The sequence below is a fragment of the Lampris incognitus genome, chromosome 2 (genome assembly GCF_029633865.1).
Source record: "Lampris incognitus isolate fLamInc1 chromosome 2, fLamInc1.hap2, whole genome shotgun sequence".
Lineage (NCBI taxonomy): Eukaryota > Metazoa > Chordata > Actinopteri > Lampriformes > Lampridae > Lampris > Lampris incognitus.
This window is the reverse complement of record NC_079212.1, coordinates 13,548,305-13,561,067: the sequence shown is the minus strand read 5'-3', so window position 1 is coordinate 13,561,067 and position 12,763 is coordinate 13,548,305. Positions and strand designations below refer to the sequence as shown.

Sequence of the window (12,763 nt, the reverse complement as noted above, 5' to 3'; positions counted from 1 at the left end):
TTTCGCTGTGCGCCTATAAATAAAACTTATTTATTTTTTATTTACCTATTATTTATTATTTATTTACCTATAAGTAAAACTGATTTATTTGTCTTGATACTCTGTCAGCTAGCTTACTCTTCTGTGTGGATTGTGTTATGCAGCAGTACATACTCATGTCCATAATTATGCGCGGGCACATTTTTGAACATATCATATACTGTAGACTCAGTGCCTGAAGAGATCTTTGATACGATATTGGTGAGATAAAGAGGGGTCCGTGCGTGCGGGCCCTAAACTGTTGCGGGCCCCAATGCAGCTGCATTACCTGCATATACGGCAGTTTCGCCTCTGGCTATCACGGCCCAGATGAGCCTCTTGTCCTCTTTAAAATCTCTTTTAAAAACATACCTGTTTAAAAGGCCTTTTACTTAATTAATTCCTCACCTTGTATAGCTAATAATCTTCTTCAAATTTTTTTTTCGCTTTCCCCCCCTCTTTCTCCTTGGCCAATTACCCCACCGGGAGGGCTGCAGACTACCACATGCCTCCTCCGATACATGTGGAGCCGCCAGCCGCTTCTTTTCACCTGACAGTGAGGAGTTTCACCAGGGGGACATAGCGCGTGGGAGGATCACGCCCTTCCCTCCAGTTCCCCCTCCCCCCTGAACAGCCGCCCTGACTGACCGACTGACCAGAGCAGGTGCAAGTGCAGCGACCAGGACACATACCCCATCCGGCTCCCCCCCCCACAGACACTGCCAACTGTGTCTGTAGGGAAGCCCGCCCAAGCCGGAGGTAACACAGGGATTCAAACTGGCGATCCCCGTGTTGGTAGGCAATGGAATAGACCGCTACACTACCCGGACGCCCACACTTTCATGTTCTTTTCATAAGTCTTCTATTTTATTGGATTCTGCCTTTTATTTGCTGTTGTGAAGCGCTTTGTAACTGTTTTGATAGGTGCTATACAAATAAAGTTTATTATTATCATTATTTTTATTTTTTCAGAATAGTTGGGTCAGTTCTTATTGCGCAGGCAGCTACATCCGCAGGTTTTAATGAATTTTCGTTGAACCTTCTGCAGGAAAACGTAATTATTTCAAGACATTTGGTTAAAATGAGAGCTATTTTCTGGAATTCATATTCTTGTTTCTCAGTGAAATGTTTTGTTTTGTGATTATTTGATCAAAAGATGTTGTACTGTCACATTTAGCAAAATTAACGTCCTCTCTTGCATTACCTTGGGCTGACACTGAGTTGGTATTTGATGGCCATGACCTCTAACACTGTCAGTATCTGCAGATCTATGACTGACACACACACACACAAACACACACACCCTGCACCAGAAACACTGGCGCTACAGACCTTGGCAAAGCGAAATTCACTTGACAATCTGCATGGGAATACATGAGCTGCTCTCATTCTCTCACTTGCTCCTCCGTGAATACATAAACACAAAAGACGGCATCTGAACCGAGTCTTCAGCGCGACAGTGGAGGCAGCCCTCGTGATGAGCTATTGTTAACCCTGAAGCTGGCAGAAAAGTGTGTGCCCATGCTTGTGTGTATGTATGTATCTGTGTGTGTGTGTGTGTGTGTGTGTGTGTGTGTGTGTGTGTGTGGTGACTGACCCATGGCAGAGCACAGCAATCTGTTCTCTGTGAGACGGGAAAAAAAAAAAAAAAAAAAAAGATGGTGCTCTACTGTCTGGTCTCTCAAGGCCAGGGACTGTTTCTCTGTGTGTGTGTGTGTGTGTGTGTGTGTGTGTGTGTGTGTGTGTGTGTGTGTGTGTGTGTGTGTCCGAGTGTGTGTGTGTGTGTGTCCGAGTGTGTGTGTGTGTGTGTCCGAGTGTGTGTATGTCTTTTTGTATCTGTTGGAATGAACACATTTTTGTTGTTAGCATTTAGCATGCTAAAGAGCATATATGTACGTGTGTGTGTGTGTGTGTGGGAAGGGGCAGCTGGCTCAACTGAGAACTGAGAGTCCACTAAGCCACTACTGTCTTCACAGATTTTCCTTTCTCCTCTCAAAACAGGCAGCACTTATTTCATGACCTCACATGAACGCCTCATAAATCAGCGCGGGTGAGATTTTGGTGTAAACCTGTTTCCGGTTGAGAAAGCTAAGCCGTGGAACCACAGCCCTAAAAATAAAAAGTTGGGCGAGATTTACTAAGCCTTTTATGGCGCTGGCTCGCTCCCACCTCTGAGGCCGCGGGGAGCATCACCGCTGTACTGCTGTGAGAAGAGCAGCGGTCACTAAGGAGGGGTCTTTGTATGTGTGTGAGACCGCGCTGGTATTGTCAGTACTTTCACGTCATGATTGTCCTGCAAAATCCCCACAATATCGGCTTTCTACGGCCATGTGGAACTTTTTTAATCTTGATCTAGGGCAGCTTGCCACATGTGGTAATAATTAGGCTGTGGAGACAGATGTTATGTGTGCCAATTAGAACAAAAGATGCACCATCAGAAACATGTTTCCAGGGCAGCTGCAACTCATACAGACTGATGGGCGTACATGTGCACTACACCGTATGACCGTGTGTGTGTGCACGTTACCTGTGATAGCGTGGTGGGAGAAGGCCTCTACGTAGGTCAAGTAGTTGTGAGGACAGTGTTTCTTCAGCCACTTGCAGACGTCCTGCTGGGTCCACAGCACCACAGGCTTGGACAAACAGGACAGCGTGGGACTGGTGTGGTACACAGTGAAGGCTTCCCCTGGACGCAGCTGAAACACACAGGGAGCAGACAGCATGATATTAACAGGGACTGTGTTGTGTGTTTGTATGTGTATGTTATAGAGATAGAGAGTGAGTGAGTGAATGAGTCAATTAATGAATGAGTGAGTGAATGAGTGAGCGAACGATCAAGTGAGTGAGTGGATGAATGAGTTAGTGAGCGAGTGAATGAGTGAGCGAGGAACTGAATGAGTGAGTGAGTGAGCAAGTGAACGAGTGAATGAGTGAGTGAGTGAGCGAGCGAGTGAGCGAATGAGTGAGTGAGTGAGTGAGTGATAAGGACAAAATGAGACCACATGAACTAGAAAACAATACAAACAATAGCTGCCCTCACCCTAGGCAAGGCTCCGTGTGTGTGTGTGTGTGTGTGTGTGTGTGTGTGTGTGTGTGTGTGTATGCAAATTTGTTGTAAATAGTAGTAAGCAGCCGAGTGTATTTTTTACACTCTGTAGTATTTGTTGCCGTGTATTTTATGTGTATTTTCTAATATCTGTGTATGTGGACTAAACATGTATTATACATGTTTGATAAGCTCTGCACCGTCTTTAATTCAAGTGTGGTTGACCACAAAAATGCAAATAAACTGAGCCCGACTATAACTTGTCCAGTGGCATGATGACTAAAGGTAGTGCATTACTGTCACGGATAATTACTTAGTAATTGCTCAAGCACTTAGAGATGCAACACACAGCATTTTCTCATTAACGTGAGCTGGGATAGCGCATTGTAACACCACAACCTATTACAAACGCCTCCCGGTTCTCTGGGTAAATTACACATTCAAAACATGGCGAGAGAGGAAGTGAAGAATTATGCTAATGTTGATATGATCCTCGGCTATAGAGCACATAGCCCAAGCATGGCCATTATCAACTTTCTCATTTGTCACGGCACGTCAGAGAAAAATGTACCCACATTACTTTTAACCACTTCCTTATTGGAAAAGGTTATCGTCAAGGTGCACGCACAGATAAATTAGCCTGCAACGAAATTTATATAATTAGTTTGAATGCAAACCAAATTAAAAAGTGAGTTTGTTGTGCACGAGCTTACAGGCATGGAGGGGGGGAGGGATGATGGCCATTCCTATAATTAAACCGGCCTCCCAGTTGCAAAGCTGTCACATCCCCGGTGTCACCAGGGCTTCTCACATGTTACTCAATACATGTGTCGGTCTATACCCGGGTCAAAAATGCACCTGGGTATGGTAATTACAGTCCATCTATGATTTACAGAGGTAGGACTATGGATGCACCCACTTCTCTGACACATTCGTTGCACACTATATCGGCGTGTCTGTCTGTGTCTGTGTTTTTCTTGTTTATTTTATTTTTTCCCCCTCCTCGATGGTCTGCTTTTGTGTGCATGCGTTAGCCCCTGGTTTTTCCAGGTCAGCTCCCTTAGCAGTCAGTACTGCGCTGGCTGTGGTAGCGGCTATGTGAATTGTCACCGTGTCTGTCATATTTATCTTCCCACTGACTGCACGAACATATATATCTCTCCTTCTCTAACCCCGGCATGCATCTCTCTCTGTCTCGCTCTGCTCTTCTCTTCAGACACACACACACACACACGCACACACACACACACACACAAACACACACACACAGACCCTTCCTCCCAGTACGTATGAGGAGGTGCAGGAGAAAGGTCGTGCATTTTGCGTACTGTAGTTGCCGAGAACGGGGAGAACCCTCGGTTGTGCATGCGGAGGAGTTGATATGGACATTAATATAGTCACAGCGAGTTTATATGGTCAGAAAGCACAGCCCTTTATCCCTCAACCCTGACTCACTCACATAGAATGATATACTGAATCACTGACCGAGCTAATCTACCACAAAAAAAAAAGAGCCTTGGGCTAAATCTCAACCAATTCACACACTGGGATACTTGCCAAAGATCCCCCCTGGTGTGACGTTTCACGCCGTGATATCCAACCCAAATGATCCGAACATAATTTTGCCCTCTCTTTTACAACACAAATAATAGCGCCCATAACATGTTGGCGTCCCAGTATAGGAAAGCGATACTGCCATTATCTATGCCAGCTGCCTTAATAAGATTTCCTCCTGTCAATTTGCGCCCGAAGCAGCTCTATCAAGTTCTGACTGGTCCACGTGCACTCTTTGTGGCACTTAATTGAAAAACAACTTCATCTTTTCGCTCCAGCGTGCTCGCCGTTCGCCTAATTATGCACACTTCTATCGCTGCTCACTAGAGCGCCGAAGCCATTTTAATAACCCAAATTCACTGCGCTCCCCTTAATTAAGATTGAGTAAGGAGAGGTGCGAAAATGTTCTCTCTCTTGGGTGACTGAGTGAGAACGGGGTGCGACACAGCTCCCTCATTTTAGCTATTATCTCTTTTCGCAGTGGAATGGGCTCTCAAAAAGCATGCCGATTCAGTCTCCATCACAATGATAGAGATGGCTAAACATCACACTGATGCTGAGCAAATAAATCGGGCGGTGATTATGATATGCTAGGAGGCGAGCAGATAAAGGAGGGTGGGACTCAGAGAGAGAGAGAGAGAGAGAGAGAGATGATAGCCAGAGGCAGCTACAAAGACTGAGAGACAGACAGAGGATGACAGAGATTTGGATGGCAGATAGACAAGAAGAGACTGAAGGAAGCAGATGAGGAGTTAAGTTGGGTTGGGGGGGGGGTGTCAGGTGTAAGTATTTGTGTGTATGTATATGTGTTGGGGGGGGCAGGGCTATCAGTAATTTGACGCTGGCTCACATCCCTGCGTGAGTAATGGCCTTCATCATCAAGAAGCCAGACAGAGAGGGAAATGGAACAGCGACTACCCCCCCCCCCGCATCCCCTCCCCTCCACTACTCCCCTCCCTCGTCATGCACTCTCTTTCCCATCCCCTTCTGTGGCCATCCATCAGGCTCTATCTCTCCCGGCCAGTCCTCCACTGTCCCTGTTCACCCTTTACTACCCAATCCCCCCAACCCCTCACCCCCACCGAGGCCTACTTCTGTCCAACAGGAGGCGCTCCCTAATTCATTACAAGTAAGAGACGAGGGGGACAGATGAACACATTCGTATGGAGCGATGGGGTGGAGGGGTTGGGGGTAAAAGAGAGAGAAACAGGGAGGGATGTATATGGGTGAGAAGTCGTAAAAGAGATGGAGGGACTCGAGGAGAAGTGGGGGAAGGGACAGGCAGCTGTTCCATCCACTGTTGATCAACAGTATACGTCCTCTTTTTTTCCCCTGGTGACTCATTGCAACATGGATTTAACATCTAAAGATGCATATGAAGATATGAAGCTATGGCTTTCACCTTCTGATTAGACAGATCTCTAGTGTCCTCCATGCTAAACTCTGAGCCAAAATGGCCAATAAGTGTGTAATCACAGCTTTAGCTTAGATTAGTTTAGTGCCTCAATACACTTCGACTGCAGAGAGCGACGTAGCTCGAGATGGCTAGAAAGCAGATATCTGAAGAACCGTGTTAATTTTGGCAGGAATTGTCCATTTAGCTTTCATCTTAAGTCTTTTCCTGAAATCTGTATTTCGTTTTAGTTGTTCGTTTTTACCTTAGTTTTATTCAAATTTTAGTCAGCGGAACTTCAATTTTTATTTTAGTCACATGTTTTGGTCACAACTTAGTCAGAAGACTTTAAGTTGTCTAGCTAATAACTATTGCCATTAGCGATTAAATTGAGCCTGACCTGAGCTTAATTTGACTCTGGTCGTGGGTACGAGGCATACCGGCACAATGTGATCGACTCGGTGTAGAACACGATCAACTCTCATCCTATGACAAGGATGCACCAACACAGCTAGGATTTTGCAGAACTGATGCATTCATTTAAAGGTGCTTGAGGGAATATTTTTATGGAGGATTATTTTCTTTCAATTGCTATTAGAGTTGAATTAGGTTATTAGGTTCAGAACCTGACAACGGGGTGCGCTAGCAACAACCTGGTCTTAAACACCAAAAACACCAAGGAGATTATAGCATGGATTTCAGGAAGATCACACCTAGTCCTGTCCACATCAACACAGCGGCTGTGGAGAGAGCCCCCAGCTTCAGGTTCCTGGGGTCACCATCACAGAGGACCTCTCCTGGGCTGACAACACCTCAGCAGTGGTGGGTAAGGCACAACAACACCTTTTCTTCTGAGGAGGCTGAGGAGAGCCAACCTCCCCCAAAAGCTGCTTGTCAACTTTTATAGATGTACCACAGAGAGCCCCCTAACAAACTGCATGACAGCCTGCTACAGCAGCTGCAACAAAGCTGACAGAAAAAGCCCTCCAGCGTGCTGGGAAATCAGCACAGGACATTGTTGGCATTGAGCTGCCATCACTAGAACATCCTCACAGCACTCACGCTGCGTGAGGACGGCTGAGAGCATCATAGAAGACGTTACAGACCCTGGACACCATCTGTTTCAGCTCCTCCCATCAGGTAGGCACGTGTCACACCGCACCTTTACTGCATATTTGCTGCTGATGTTTTTGCACCTCGTTACTTGTATTTTATTGTTAATTGTATTTTATTGATTTATTCACCCCCCCCCCTTTTTCTTCCCAATTATACCCGGCCAATTACCCCACTCTTCTGAGCCATCCCAGTCACTGCTCTACCCCCACATGCCTCCTACGATACATGTGGAGTCACCAGCCGCTTCTTTTCACCAGACAGTGAGAAGTTTTGCCAGGGGGACGTAGCGCGTGGGAGGATCACTCTATTCCCCCTAGTTCCCCCTCCCCCCTGAACAGGTGCCCCGACTGACCAGAGGAGGTGCTAGTGTAGCAACCAGGACACATACCCACATCCGGCTTCCTACCCGCAGACACAGCCAATTGTATCTGCAGGGACACCCGACCAAACCGGAGGCAACACAGGGATTCGAACCGGAGCGCCCCGCGTTGGTAGACTATGCTACCCAGACGCCCCTTATTAATTGTATTTTATACTTTATATTGCTTCTATTTTGTACTTATATTGTTTAGATTCAGTACTTTATATTGTTGATATTTTATATTTCTTATCTCTGTCCTGTGTGCACCATTTCAGGTTGACACAATTGCAATTTTGATGTGTTTGCACAATGACAATAAAGTTCTTGAACTGGAAGCTGAAATTTCCCCACAAGTTCCAGTGGGGGGGGGGGCACTTTTATTGCTTGGATTGGCCAATATGCCTATTTGCTGATTGCTGGGCACATTCCATGCTTTCACAGGAAATATTTACTGGCCCACAGGAAGTGACATACTCAGGAAGTGACATTTTATGTATTTATAGACAAGCATTTATCTTATGTGTATATCATATCAATGCTAATTAAAAGTTTAAACCAATTACTTTGATTTTGTTGGTTAGTCACAGTGCTACAGGCCAAGATCCACGATTGTTTTCTGATGTCATTCAAGCGATAAGAAACGGGATTTTGGGAATCGTGTCGACTAAAACAGCTTGCTGCTCCATCTACCACCATTGCGGTGGAAATTCCCATAAGCAGCTTTAATTGGATAAAGCGGAACAATGACTTGGAGTGGTGCCTGCCTGCCTTGTGCTCTTTAGAATTCAGATATCCGTCCTCACAGTACTGAAATTTTCTTATGGTCATATTTCGTCCCGGGAAATTGAAGAGAGAATTTGTCATAATTTCCATTTTCAAGAAGGTACTCATTAACGTTATTGTTTCGTCATCATCATAAAAGTAAGGGTCATCAACGAATACTTAGTGTCACCATTTTTGGTGGCAAATTTAACACTGCTCAGGAACCCCCCCGTCCCCCCACAGGATGGGCAGAGCATTCCAGTCTGTTATCTTTAGGTTATAACAGACAGTCTCTCTTCCTCCTCTTCATCTTTGTCACCCCACCCTCTCTCTTCCCTCTCTGGACCTCTGGATGCTCAAACAGCTTAGTTATCCCTTCCCGTTCCATCATGTCTTAATAGGGCTTTTTTTTCCAGTGCACTCGGTCTACAACTCTCCCACCACCAGCTCCTCTCTACTGGCTCACCTCTTCCATGTATCTCCTGTGCTCCCCAAAGCACAACCTTGAACACCGAGTTTACTTTCTGACCCTGTGTGTGTGTGTGTCTTGCTCTACGTGTGTGTTCACCTGCTCTGTCCCCCCCAGTGGAGCTGAATCAGGGATAAGTGGGGAGTCAGGGAAGCAAGGGGGCTTCTTAGAGCTCACCTTCCGTGACCGATAAGACCCCTCTCCAAATGCCTCTCTCCCCACATCCAGCCCCTCTCTGTCCTTGGTCAAGGATGTTCATCCAATTAGCAGAGAAATCTGAGTATGTGTGCATGTTTGTGCACTTTAGGTGTGCACTAAGTCACAGAAATAGTAACGATATTAACATAGTCACAACTTCCTGTCTTTCTCCAGTCTATCTCGCTGTCTATCACGTCACCTCTGGTCACTCAAGCCTCCTCTTTCAGCATCCTTGTATGCTCTGCTCTCGAACCTATTAGTCTCTCTCTCTCTGTCTCTCTCGTTCTCTCACGTCATTATTAAATCAGACCTGTAATCTGTCTCGCCAGCCCTCGAGACCATGACAGACCCTGACACCCAATCCTTCATATCCCCCTTCAGCAGGACACATAATCCTTCATATCTCCTTCACACCTCTTTTCCTCACTCCCACTTTCATCTCCCACCACCATTCTTCTCCTATCAGAATCTTTATGTCCTCCCCCTGTCTGATGGATCATTCAGCTGCTCGCGTCTCTTTTCTGCCCGATCCGTTTGTCTGGGTTTTTCTTGCGTGTGAGTTTGTGTGTGTTTGTTTGTTCACATCTGACCATGTGCATCAATGCATTTGTGTGTGTGTGTGTGTGTGTGTGTGTGTGTGTGTCTGTGAGAACTGTCAGCCTCTTTCAGCTCCATCTGACTCTCTCTGCCTCCACTTGCCCCCAGGACTCAGTGTGTGTAAATGTCTTGTGATCATGTGAATATAAGTGGGCTTCCAGTGGGAGGAACAAGGGCCAGATGGGATCACCACAATGCTATGTGTGTTAACCTCGCGAGTTAAACATGTGTACCGGACAGAACAACAAATCGCTGTCTGCTAGGGCGAGCACAACGCAGGCTAAAGCAAGTCTAACTGCTCGCTGGGGCTTTATCCTCAATATTACCCTTTATCACCCATTCAACTGTATTGTATCAAGATGAAACTGCATATATTATCATATCATCATATATTATCATATCGTCAGAAGTTTGTTATCTAAATGAATGATGATGAGAATCTATTATTTACCAAAAATTACTCACAAAATGAGGTCTGAAATATTTAAGGGACTATTATTTGAAAATTAAATTTTTTTTTTTTGGTGGATTTCCTCCCCCCCCCTTTTTTTCTCCCCAGTTGTATCCGGCCAATTACCCCACTCTTCCAAGCTGTCCTGGTCTCTGCTCCGCCCCCTCTGCTGATCCTGGGAGGGCTGCAGACCACCACATGCCTCCTCCGATACATGTGGAGTCGACCGACCAAAAGGGGCGTTAGTGCAGCAACCAGGACGCATACCCACATCCGACTTCCGACCCGCAGACACAACCAATTGTGTCTGTAGGGACGCCCGACCAAGCCGGAGGTAACACGGGGATTCGAACCAACGATCCCCGTGTTGGTATAAAACTACTTTTGGGTTGATATTATATTTTACTTTACCAAATGGTTCAGTGTGATGAACCCTGGCTGGATGGTTTTTTCTTGCATATGTAAGCAGATATCATGATACGTGTGTATTGTGAAAAATTTCCAATTTTCCTCGTTTGTGTGTCTGACAACCAGAACAAGAACAACAGCTGTTGAAGATAGCTCAATGATTTTGGTTCCGTCACAACGACCCAAGGGTACAGATGGGTATAAGATGAGAAGCAGCGAGTCGCACTTCAGTGGAAATCAGTCCTCTACAGGTTTTCTTTCTCTTTATCGTTTCCAAATACGATGTCTTTACAGATCCCATTAATACTCACCTGCCAGATAAGTATGACACAGGAGGTTTAAAAAAAAAAAAAAAAGGCCAATGGATCTCATTAAAAACAAGAGTATTAAAAGTGTAAAGGTTATATACTGTTATATTGTTCAATTTCTTTTTTTTCTGAAAGATTAAAACTTCAAGTTCGTGTCAGCGGAAAAGGTCAGCGACCATGCATGGTAATGAGGAAGGAAAGTCCACATCAACCCACCGCCCATCTTGGCAATTTGCACTCACTACAACCCACACACACACACACACACACACACACACACACACACACACACACTTCTGGTCATATCCAGTCCCGCTATGGGGGTGGTGGTGTGAGGGAGGGAGGCCCAGCTGCCACTGTTATTTCCAAAAATTGCTCAATATCTCTTTCAGTCCCCCTGTTCCCTGGTCTCATTTAAATGCTCCCATTTCAAGTGTGTGTAAGCGTAAAATGAGAATTTCCCTCCCCCCAACCGCACAGTTTCCCCCCATCAGGCTGCATAGACTGCAGCCAACTGAAAGATGGCACAAAGGTGTGCCAACTACACAAAGACTCATTATTTGGTAAATGTCATATTAGTGGATGGTGTGCCAGCCAGTCTACCAGCAGTAGTGTGCATCCGTAATAGCAAACGCCTTACAGTATACAATGGACACCTGTATATTTGCTGCAGTTTATGAATTTTTGACAAAGTTCAGGTGCCCTATCCAGAGATTACTGAGCATGCATCAAGACATTCAGGTGCCCTACTGAAACCGTGTGCTGAAGACAAGCCTTTTGAACCAACATCGCCTTCATCAGACAATACAGAACATCAGAGGCACGGCACTTAAACCAAATTCCCTTCTCAAGAGTAGCTCAGTCCTTAATAATGCCTTTATGGGGCCTAACAGCAACACACACACACACACACACACACACACACACACACACACACACACACACACACACACACACACACACACACACACACACACACACACACACACACACACACACACACACACACACACACACACACACACTAAGCAAAGTGTCAGTGTTTTCCCAGGCTTCCCTCCCCTGCCTGCCGAAACAAACATCCATCCATCCATCATCCGAACCGCTTAGCTTATCCTGCTCTCAGGGTCACGGAGATGCTGGAGCCTATCCCAGCAGTCATTGTGCGGCAGGCGGGGAGACACCCTGGACAGCCCGCCAGGCCATCACACAGGGCCGACACACACACACACACACACTCGTACCTAGGGACAGTTTAGTACGGCCGATTCACCTCACCTACATGTCTTTGGACTGTGGGAGGAAACCCGAGCCCCCGGAGGAAACCCACGCAGACACGGGGAGAACATGCAAACTCCACACAGAGGACAACCTGGGATGACCCCCAAGGTTGGACTGCCCCGGGGCTTGAATCCAGGACCTTCTTGCTGTGAGGTGACCGCGCTAACCACTGTGCCACCGTGCCGCCCCGAAACATACTACATATAAGGGATGATTATCAGATCTTAAGTTATCTGATAATTCTCGTGGATTTGTTGGACGTACTATTTTACGACCAAATTTCTCATCCAATACATAGAGTGACGCTGTCATGTGCAAAGGCATAGCTGTACAGTTTTACTTCTCTTATTTTACCTGAACAGGCAACCAAAATCTGTTTCAGACAAAAAAAAATTATTAATTAATTAAGTAGCAGGCAATTTAGCGGCTTAGCCTTGACTCGTTTTACATCTAAAAAACCTCATTTTAAATTTTATTCCAATTTTTGTGGAGACGGGGCTTTGGTTACCTTGGCTCTATCCAGATCTGTAGCAATTTCAGCTAAATTAGCATAAGCGAATGTAAATTAAGTGACTGCTTTCACCCTGATTTGTTGTTATTCCCGTACAATGATGATGACGATATACTGTTAACTGTACTGTACTGTACTCACCCTAATAATAATGTTTTATTTATGGATAGGATATGACGAGGGGCAATTTTTTTCTGTAAAGATAAAAGACTATTCCCAGATGGGAAACAGCGGGATTTTTATTTGTGTCGATTTGAAATTATTTTGAGATGAAATTTAACATAATTCAA

At 45.6% G+C, this 12,763-nt stretch overlaps 1 protein-coding gene across 1 annotated transcript in view; it reads right to left on the bottom strand.

Moving 5' to 3' along the window:
* LOC130108391 (sterile alpha motif domain-containing protein 10-like) overlaps positions 1-12,763 on the bottom strand; it is a 62,927-nt gene that overhangs the window by 31,515 nt on the left and 18,649 nt on the right. Inside the window, exon 3 of the mRNA XM_056275301.1 lies at positions 2,546-2,714. Coding sequence (XP_056131276.1) covers positions 2,546-2,714 — 169 coding nt within the window. The remainder of the gene's footprint in view (positions 1-2,545; positions 2,715-12,763) is intronic.